Raw genomic sequence first — 11,336 nt, 5'->3', positions numbered from 1 at the left:
GCTTCCCCACCACATCTGCCTGAACAGCCTGAGACGAAAAAGAAACAGCAGCAGGTCCGGAAAGAGAGCCGCAGGCCTCTGAGCTCGGACGAGACAGAGAGTGTGCGTCGGTTCTTGGAATTGTTGGAAGGTGTTGCCACGGACAAACAACCTAACGCGTTGTTTGGCAATATCGTTGTTGATAAGTCAGAGCACACAGACAATACCGTTACTGCTGTCACAGACAGTCACCATGATGCTGTTGTTGTAAACTCTGACACACCCTCACCTGAAAAAGGGGGGGGGGGGGGTACAATCACACGTCACCAACGGTGACCTGTCACAAACTGAAACCTCAGAAACAGCAACAGCTGTGCTAACGGTTCAGGCAAAACAGGGTGACACAAACAACAATGCTGCCGCTGTCATGGACAGCCACCAGAACCTTGTTGTTACAAACAATGAGAGCCCCTCACCACACAGTGGGCGGGTGATCTCATACATCAATGACGGAAGCCCGTCAAAAGCCGAACTCCCAGGAGCAGCAGCAACTGCACCAACGGTTCGGAAAAACCAGGATTACACAGGTAAAGGTAAACGTAAGAAGAAACGTCGGCCAAAACCTACAAGGTTTCTGTGTAACCTGATCAGAAAGGGGGTCGCTAAAAAAGCTTACCTGTCGATCACACTTGAAGGGGTCCTCACACATGAAGCCCTACTGGATGGTGGAGCCGACATAACTATTATGTCAGCCAAACTGTTCGAGGAGCTCAGGACCGCCGCTAATGGTGTTCACAGGGAAATACCTCTCATAGAATGTGCTATAGGGCTGCAGGGCCTCGCAGAGACAAGGACAATCCTAACAGCTATAGCTATGGTTCACATGCAGGTTGGCGAGATGACACTATACCACCCGGTACACGTGTCTCCGGTTTACTCATTCCCATTTTTGATCAGCCAGGATTTTATAAATCGCTTTGACGCGATTATAGATTATGGTGAACAGACAATGTAGGCCAGAGTGAGCAAACCCCTGCCAATACTCATGCCTCCTGAGACAGTCACAGACTGCCCAACAGCAGGCACTGCAGAAGGCACTGAGGACCTCTCAGCAGAGAACACAGTCCCGGTAAGTAAGCCTTCAAAAGCATGTGAAACCAAAAACATCCAACCGGTGAACCCAACTCTGACTGATCAAGAAAGCCTCCTCTGTGAGCTGAGACAGTCAGGGCCCACCGGATACTACCTACCATTGGTAGTTAAAGGTGTAGAGATCCAAGGATCCCACACCAAAGATGCTGTACTGTCGCCGAGGACAGATAAACCAGCTATCAAGGACGGAGCCGTGGACGGCCCTCAGAGGTCCTCTGACCCCTCCGGGCTGCTCGCAACTCTGTCAGTACAACCTACAGCCAAGGTCATGGCAGTCACACGTGCACAGGCTACAGCCAAGCCGGCTGACAACACAGTCTCTGTACAACCCGTGCTGACTGACCCAGACATCATCCAACTTCAGAAGTCAGATCCTGCAATAAACACAATGATGCTGTACTTGACTGACCCAGAGAAAAACACTCCGTCCGAAGCAGACCTGGATTCCAATCCAGACTTTAAAGCCCTCTTTCAGCTGCGCAAACAGCTAAAACTACTCAAGGGCATCCTAACTTTTGCTCATGGAGCGACGCCCTCACCTGTGTTCGTGGTCCCCCATGACCACAGGGGGGTGACGTTAGTTAGGGTGATGTTACCAGACACGATAACTTGATCAAATCTGACAGTCCGAGTGAGTGACGCACCGAAACGTCGTTTTCTAGTTGCTTAATCACTACTTTTGTCAATGTTGAAGCATTGTTTTTCTGGTTGCTTAATCACTATTTTAGTTGCTCAATCACTATTTTTTTCTATTTTTTTTTTTTTAGATTAATGCTACCTTAAGTATCGTAATCTACATTGGTCTCACGACGCTCAAGCCGAACCTACTCGAACAATCCTATTCGGGGGGAGGGCTAGCTAATCCTTCAGTTGAGTATCGCCATAGACTCCAAAAACCATTTAGGGGAAAACCAAAAAAACAAACCTCAAGTCGTTCGTCTAAAAGGACAACAGACAATTGAACCAAACTATATTTTGCCATGTAACTCTAACTTAAACCAAGTTAGGAATGGATAAATAGTTTGGAATGCCCTTCTATAGGCATAAATCCCTATATATATACATTTTTCAGCATGACCCACCCTTTAAACTGGTAACTTTAGTTGATCTAAACCATGATAGCTTACACACCAAGTGCATATAGGTTAAGGTCTTATGTAAAATCCCACTCATAAGCCCAACTAAAACCACATAAATGCATAACACAAAGAACCAGAATGGCACCCACTGGGAACCACCAGCAGCAACCTCCGCTGATGGGACATACAACTCCAACGTGGGTCTCCAATCCCCATCCAGTGGTCGCCTCTGTAGTACAATCGAGGGAACCCCTCTGCATGCTGATCAATCAACACCTCCAATCGTTGTGGATTTATCGTTGTGGATTTATCGTTGTGGATTATATGACTTTTTCCAATGGATTACAGACTTTGTTTCCAAGGGGTTAAAGCATTGCTACAATGGAATTACCAACAATACAATGGAATTACCAACAACATAATGGAATTACCAACATTGTAGAATTACCTAAACCGTTGTGGGATTACCTTCTTTGACTTTTGTTTTCCTTTTGCTGGATTACATCAAGCTCAAGGACATTCGGAGGCGTAAGTTCTTGTTGGAATTCATCCCCATGGACAGGCGATGATTTCCAAAGGGGGGACTGTAGTGAACTCGGCCTCTGACCAAAACCTGCTTCTGAAGACCTTCATGGGACAGGAACTGTTATTTCATTGATTTGAATCCAGAAATACAAATTAGCTCATCCAGAGACTGTCTAATTGTATCCTGAAGTAATCAATTTAAAGAACACTTCATTTTATATTATCATTACTATTTTACAATATATTGATAAATCAAAAGTGTGTTTAGTTCATACCATTTCTAAATGTTGAAGTGAACCACTCATTTTAAATCAACTGTGTGTAGTGAACTAAGCCTCAGGTCAAAACCTGACCCTGAAGACCTTCATGGGACAGAAACTGTTATTTCATTGATTTGAATTCAGAAATACAAATTAAGCTCATCCAGAGACTTTCTAATTGTATCCTGCACTAATCAATTGAAAGAACACTCTCTTTTTATTACTATTTTTACAAGGTCTTGATAATCAAAGGTGTATTTAGTTCAAACCATTTTAAATGTTGACGTGAACTACTCATTTTAAATCAACTGTGAAACAGTATTAATGATTTTTCAAAGTAGAAATCAAGTTAATGTCTGTTACAGAGTAATTACGCATTTTTTGATCTTCTCTCTGAAATGAGAAGGAGTGATGTCGGTCAAAAGTCGGAGACAGTCGCAAACAAGTTTATTGGAACGAACTGTCATGTTTTTAAACCGCTCAGACAGAAACAGAGAAGCTGGCACCTGTGGTCTGTCATTTCGCCAAAACATTTCTCTGTCTGCTCCAAAACATTTCTCTGTCTGTTCTTAAACATCTCCGCTGTTTTTCTGACTTGTAGTAACCTCTTACGTCACTAAAACCACACCCCTGTTGGTTCTTTCAGCCAATCAGGACTTCTCAAATGGGACCGGAAACAGAACTCTTTAAATGTCGACACTTCCTAGTTCCAGTCAGTTCAAAGTTCTGAGAGCAGAACCGAACAGAAGAGTACTGAGACATGAACCGGAGTTCTGGGAGATGATCCAGAGTTCGGAGTTCTACACTTGAACCAAAGTTCTGGGAGAGAACAGAAGTTCTGAGTTCCTATGAGTCTTCTCAGAGTCCCGTTCGTTCTTCTGGTACTGATGGAGTTCCTGTAGGAGCCACGATGCCTCGCTGTGACTCCACCCGGTGAAACTTTATAACTTCTGAGGAGGTTTGTTCTGTGGAACTAGTTCTCACGACTTCTACCGAGTCGCAGCCGCCCTGAGGAGACGCTGAAAGGTAGCGTACCAAGGACCTCTTGACCGCCGCGGATTCATCCTCCGCCAAAGGTAAAGAGTCGCCGTGAGCTTCACTACCAGTGTACCGCGGGCGAACTGCGCTTCAAAGGAGCGTGTTGTTCTGGTCTACAGACATACATCCTCATCCATCTTTTTCCTCTCCATTTAAACTCCTTCATTTCCCATCTTTAAAACTCTTCTATCTTGCCAGTAATTAATCCAGATATTTTCAGAAATGTCTGTTGTATTTCAGTTGCAAGTGAGAAATCATGGCCGTATGATTTCTCATTATAAAGCTCATTAATTAAGCTGTGTTATTGCGTTCAATCAGAATAATCAAGTGTACAATGTTGATGTTAAATTTTGATTCTGTTAATAAATGACCACATTCATTTTGATGGGTCAAAGAAAATTAATGTCTCACGTCACTGTACTTCTAAACACAATATCTCTCTCACATATCTGTCAAGTAGCTCGAAAAAGAGAGAACCCGTCATTAAATATTGATTGTAGTGGAGCTCCTACACTAACTAACCCTACATCACTACATGTGAAACAGTATTAATGATTTTTTAATCCTCATTTAAATTAGAAATCAAGTTAAATGTCTATTTACAAAGTAATTATGCATTTTGATCTTCTGTCTGAATGAGAAGTAGTGATGTCGGTCGAAAGTCAGAAAGGAGTTATTAGAACTAAGTGGATTGTTTTTAAACCTAGCAGACAGTAAATAAGAAGCAACTGGCACCTGCTTGCTCTCACTTCTTCAAAACATTTCTTCTGTCTGTACTGGACGTTCCTAAACATTCTTGCACTTTCTTGACTTGTAATAACCCTCTGACATCACTAGAACCACCCCCTGTTGGTTGTTTCAACCAATCAGGAAGTCCTGAAGTGACCAGAAGTGAGAACTCTTTAAAAGTCCACACTTCCTGGAGTCTTATGGTTTTTCAAGTCTTCAAGTCTTCTGAGTCGAGTTGGGAATATGGAGTCTTCCACATCTGAGTGGAACCTCTGACGGACTCACAGCTCGCTGTGAACTCACCCGGGTATAATGCCCTACAACCTTCAAGGAAGCTGGTTCTGTTTAACGGAGTAAACCACACGACTTCTGACGATGCCCATCCACCGCCCGGAGACGCTGTAAAAGGATCGTACTAATGGACTCCTGTTCCTGAGCGGAGGTATCCCCGTCTAAGGTAACAAAGTCTCTGCACGTCCTGAAGTGTACCGGAGGGTTGAGCTGGTGTTGAAAGAAGCGTGCTAATTCTGGTTAACAAAACACCTCCCCTTCAAGTGTCTTTAAACTCTTCATTTCCCATCTTTAAACTCTTCTATTTTGCCAGTAGTCTAGATGCCATCTTCAAATGTCCTGTTGTCTTATTAAGTAAAACGTGCCAAGTTTTATTAATCAGAACCAGATCAGCTAATCAAGTGTACAATGTTTTGATGTTAAATTTTGATTCTGTTCAATAAATGACCACATTTATTCTGATGGGTCAAAGGAAATTAACGTCTCATGTCACTGATTTAAACAATCATCACAGTTATCTCATCACATGGCAGTAATTTAACTCGAAAAAAAGAGAACCCGTTACATTTAAATAATTAATAGTGAAAGGGTTGCTAACCTGGCCCTTGTCACACTACATGTCATTAGTGAACATTTCTAGCCACATTGGTATTGTTTTTCAACTTTTGACTCAAGTGCGCACCCTCCATTATTCCAGCAGTTATATCTCAGTGAAATATCATCCAATATGTACCAGATTTATTGTGCCTGATCAGTGAGCACTTATAGACACATTGGTATTGTTCTTTAACATTTGACTCAAGTGCGCCCCTACATTATTCATTCCATCCATTATCTTTTACCCGCTTATTCCATTTTGGGTCACGGGGGTCGCTGGTGCCCATGTCCAGCAATCACTGTGCGAGGGGCGGAATACACCCTGGACGGGTCACAAGTCCATCACAGAGACACATAGAGACAAACGAGACAAACAACCATTCACTTTCTCACTCACACCTAGGGACAATTTAGAGTTACCAATCGGCCTAACATGCATGTTTTTGGTCTGTGGGAGGAAACCGGAGTACCCGGAGAAAACCCACGCATGCGCGGAGAGAACATGCAAACTCCACCCAGAAAGGCCCCTGGACCGGATTTGAACCAGGGACCTGCTCGCTGAGAGGCAGCAGCTCTACCAGTTGCGCCACCGTGCTGCCCCATACAAAGTACATAATAGTCAATTAGTAAAGTTCTTTATCGAAGAAATCCAACAGACAAATTGAATCTTGGCTTCATTGCAGTCTCCCATCCTGAGCAAGCACAGTGGCAGCAGTGGAAAGGAAAAACTCCCTTTTAAAAAGGAAGAAACCTCCAGCAGAACCAGGCTCAGGACAAACGGCCATCTGCTTTGACCGGCTGGTTTGAGAGGACAGGAAGGAGAGACAGACGAACACAGAATTGTAGGTCCAGATATAGGTCCAGGTGTACCTGAAAGACAAAAAAAAAAAAAAAAAAAACACATGTTGAGGATAGAAAAAATAATTACAAATACAAAACAGGTTGAGCAGAGTAAGTAAATACAGCAGCAGGGTGAAAATTGAGGTCAGTTTGTCCTCCAGCAGTCTAAGCCTATAGCAGCATAACTAAGGGACAGCCTAGGAAACCCAAGCTGACCAACTATAGAATTTTGCAAAAAGGAAAGTCTTAAGCCTAGTTTTAAAACTGGATAATGTGTCAGCCTCATGGACAGAGATTGGAAGTTGGTTCCAAAAGAGAGCAGCCTGAGAACTGAAGGATCTGGCTCCCATTCTGTTTTTGTAAATTCTAGGAACCACAAGTAAACCTGCAGTCTGAGAGTGAAGTGCTCTGTTAGGAAAATATGGAACAATAAGAGCTGTAATATAAGATGGAGCCAGGTTGTTGAGAGCTTTGTAGGTTAGAAGTAAGATTTTGAATTCTATTCTGGATTTGACAGGGAGCCAATGGAGAGAAACTAAAACTGGAGAGATATGATCTCTCCCAGTAACTCCAGTTAAGACTCCGGCAGCAGCATTTTGGATCAACTGAAGACGTTTTAAAGAAGTATTTGGACACCCAGATAATAAACCATTGCAATAGTCCAGTCTAGACGTGACAAATGCATGGACCAGTTTTTCTGCATCATCTTTAGATCAGATGTTTCTAATGTTAGTGATATTACGCAGGTGGAAGAAGGAGGTTCTAGTAACGTTTTTAATGCGGGGGATAAAAGACATGTCCTGATCAAAAATAACACCTAGATTTTTAACATTAGAGCTGACTCCTTGGTTCAATTCGAAGTTACGTACTTTAAAGCAGCATCTAGAAACCAGGAGAGAAAATGGCGCTCTACTAATGTTGAAGAATTTTATTTAACTTGGAAAGATAGTCTGCTAACATATAAAAAAAGCTCTCCGTAAAGCTAGAACTTTATATTACTCATCTTTAATAGATGAGAATAAAAATAACCCTAGGTTTCTGTTTAGTACTATTGCTAGACTAAAAGTCCCATTTCTGTTGAACCATGTGTCCCTACAACTATAAGTAGTGATGACTTCATGAGATTCTTTATAAATAAAATTATTTCAATTAGAGAATATTCAAACCATCTTTCCTTCTACTATAAAGATATCAATTTCCTACCACAGTGTGGTCAGTAGGTAGCTCGCCATCAATTGTAGAAGGTTGTTAACGGGGGTGACAAAAAAACCTGACCTAAAAGGTCAAAAACAAATCAAGTACATAGTCAAATAAATAAAATTAGCATTAGCTTAAATGGTTTGTAACCATTACAAAAAAACAAATGTGTATTCAATAAATGCTATATTTCATAAACATTTGACTTCATAAACATATTAAGGCAAATTTTCAAAATGTTAACTCAAAATCAGTTACCTTTAAGGCTAACAAAGGAATCAAACATTCAATTTAAATAACAGTTGCGCAACAGGTTCAAAATATGTAGCTACAAATTAATTCAAACCAAGCCAGTACTAAACAATACAAAACCACCACTGCCGCTTGAGCAGTTTGTCAGAGAGTAAAAAAAATCCATTAAAGTAGTTCAAATAAATTCAACCAAATATGTCCTTTAATTACTAAATGTATGAACTTTTAATCGGCTTACTTATTGAGTAACTTTATTAGCATATTATATAAATACATGGTTAGGAAGATCATATTGACCAGGGTAAAACAGTAGCCAAATTAGCCGTTAGCTCTATGAAATCTTGCATTGTAAGTGCTGTGATTTTTGCTGCGGAGTTAAAACAGCTACTAACACGCCCAAACAGTATTTTAAAACAAAAAGACAACTCACCGTCGAGTAGATGATTGAATAGTTTTAAATTTTGCTGATTGTAGATCTCACCAAAGTTGTTTAGCAACAACAGCAGAGTCGGAGTACAGCCACAGTGAGCAACAAGTAATGACATGGGGTGCCCCGGAACTTAAAAAAAATAGGGTGCACATTATCAGGGCCATGTGTGATTACACACCTCCTGCTTCTCTGCTTGGCTCTGCACCTAAGCTTTCTATTGCTGGAAAAATGTTCCATGAAAATTGTCTGTTTTTGTGAATTTATCAGATTGGGCACGAGTCCAGACAGAACCATCACTCGGTCCGGATCTGGATCGAGCTCTGCCTATTAGTGACCTCTGATTTAGAGTAGTGCTGCAAAATGTGGAAAAGTTTAAGGGATGTGGATACTTTTTCAAGGTGCTGTATGTCACAAACAGTTTCTGGTAGAAAAAGTTTTGAAATGGGTTGTAACAGTGATGTCCAATCCTGGTCCTGGAGGGCCACTACAGATAAGATGGAACTTTGTTGATCCTGCAGGAAATTGTTGAAACACCCTGCATGTTTTATTTTTACTGCTCCAACACACCCAATTCAGTGATTGAATCACTTTTTAATCTTCTACAGAGGCCCATTAATCACCCATTCATTCAGATCACGTATGTTGGAGCAGAGCAACCTCTAAAACATACTGGATTGTCGCCCTCAAAGAACAGAATTGGACACCCCTGACTTAGTTTGACATCTAGTAAAATAACAGCAGAAAAAAAAAAAAGGTCAACTCACTTGGCTCATTGGTCATGGCAGACCAGGTCAGAAACATGGTGTACAGACTGATGAAGGAGGACTGGAGTAGACCTGACCGTGGCTGAAACTCCTGCACAAATGATCCATTACTCACCAAGGTGGCAATATTTAATGGCTTTGGTTATGTTACAAAGTGTAAAGAATAAGAAAAGAGAACACTGAATCCATTTGGGAAACAACTTTTTAACTAGCGGCTAAAATGACAACACTGAAAAAAGATCTCCTGACGCATGCTCAATAATCCAGGTAAAAAATCTAAAAAAGTTAAATCTGGTCCTCTGGACATAAAACAACAACAACAACAACAACAACAACAACAACAACAACAACAAAAACAAAACACAAAAAAATTTTGTAGAAACGTTTCGTCTCTCATCCGAGAGACTTCCTCAGTTTGAGGAGCTGTTTTCAGCTCAGTCTCTTAAATAGCACCTTCTCAGAGTGGATCAACCAGTTTTGCTGCTGACAACCAGAACCAGCTGATCACATGCTCAAGAAGGACCATCAGCCTAACAATGGATCATTAGCACCTGATGGCTGTTTACTATTCACAGAGGGCTGAGTGATACTAGCAATCACAGCATTGTAAGAGGGGGACAGTTGAACCCGGAGGCTCCACCCCTGTTTAACGATGGACGGTTTCTTTTCACAAAGATGGCCTCCTTTACTCCTCTCTCAAACCATCGTTCCTCTCTGTCCAGGATGTGAACATCTTCATCCCTGAAAGAGTGACCGCTGGCCTGGAGATGAGTGTAGACCACAGAGTCCTGGCCTGATGATGTTGATCTTCTGTGCTGGTCCATCCTTTTGGCCAGTGGCTGTTTAGTTTCCCCGAAGTAAGACTGATCACCCTCCTGACACTGAACAACATACACAACATTACTCTGTTTGTGCCGGGGGACTGGATCTTTGGGATGAACCAGTCTTTAATGTATTTTGGGGTTTAAAAGCCACTGGGACGTTATGTTTAGAAAATAAACGTCTCAGTTTCTCTGATACTCCCTCAACATATGGAATGACCACTGGTCTGGGTCTGGGTTCCTCCTTTTCACCTGATGGCTGACTGGAGTCCTGTTTGGGTTTCTCTGCCTTCACGAAGGCCCAGTTAGGATATCCACATTGCTCTAGAGCCTGTCTTGTGTGGGATTTCTCCTTCTGCCTGGCTCCTGAGTTAGTGGGGATGCTGTCTGCTCTGTGGTACAGAGTCCTGATGACTCCTAACTTGTGATCCAAAGGGTGATGGGAGTCAAACTGCAAATACTGGTCTGTGTGGGTGGGTTTGCGGTACACCTCAGTTTGCAAATGTCCTCTATCAGAGACTGAGACCTCACAGTCCAAGAAACCCAGCCTGCCATTTTTTACATCTTCTCGTGTGAACTTGATGTATTTATCCACAGAGTTGATGTGGTCAGTAAAATGTTGGACTTCCTGAGATTTAATTTTAACCCAGGTGTCATCAACATACCTGAACCGATGACTTGGTGGTGTCACTGAAAAGGACGTCAAGGCTCTCTTTTCTACCTCCTCCATGTACAGGTTGGCAACAACAGGAGAAACTGGAGACCCCATAGCACACCCATGTTTCTGCCTATAATATTGCTCCCCATATGTGAAGTAGGTTGACTGCAGGCACAGTTTCAAGAGTTGACACAGTTGTTCTGTGGAAAGTGTGGTCCTGCTGCTCAGAGTGGTGTCTGATTTTAATCTTAAACTGACCACCTCTACTGCATCATCAACAGGAATGCACGTAAAGAGTGATGTGACATCAAAAGAGACCATTGTTTCATCAGTCTCCATGATGACATCCCTCACCTTATCCACAAAGTCCATGGTGTTCTGTATGTGGTGTTCTGAGCTGCCAACTAAAGGGATGAGTACAGACGCCAGATATTTGGAAACATTGTAAGTGACAGAGTTAATCATACTAACAATTGGTCTTAAAGGTACACCTTGTTTGTGGATTTTATGTAAACCATACAGACTAGGTGTGGCCTCCCCTGGGTACAGTCTGTGGTACAGAATACGGTCAATAGCCTTGTCCTGCTCAAAATTTTTCAGGCAATCCATTAACTTCTTCTTGTAACCACTTCCTGGATCTCTTTCCAGAGGTTCATAAGTGGTTAAGTCACTAAGGAGTGTCATAACTTTCTCATGATAGTCTTTCTGGTTCAAAATCACTGTG

At 42.1% G+C, this 11,336-nt stretch overlaps 1 protein-coding gene across 1 annotated transcript in view; it reads right to left on the bottom strand.

The window, feature by feature from the left end:
- The window catches only part of LOC119412089 (serine incorporator 1-like), a 125,204-nt gene that overhangs the window by 63,471 nt on the left and 50,397 nt on the right, over positions 1-11,336 (bottom strand). Inside the window, exons 3-4 of the mRNA XM_037679065.1 lie at positions 10,219-10,243; positions 9,134-9,269 (exon numbers count right to left, since the gene is read on the bottom strand). Of these exons, the coding sequence (XP_037534993.1) occupies positions 9,134-9,269; positions 10,219-10,243 (161 nt within the window). The remainder of the gene's footprint in view (positions 1-9,133; positions 9,270-10,218; positions 10,244-11,336) is intronic.

The sequence above is a fragment of the Nematolebias whitei genome, chromosome 7, assembly GCF_014905685.2.
Source record: "Nematolebias whitei isolate Nwh7 chromosome 7, NemWhi1, whole genome shotgun sequence".
NCBI lineage: Eukaryota > Metazoa > Chordata > Actinopteri > Cyprinodontiformes > Rivulidae > Nematolebias > Nematolebias whitei.
Note: the sequence above shows the minus strand (reverse complement) of the source record. Positions and strands in the feature narration are given on the sequence as shown.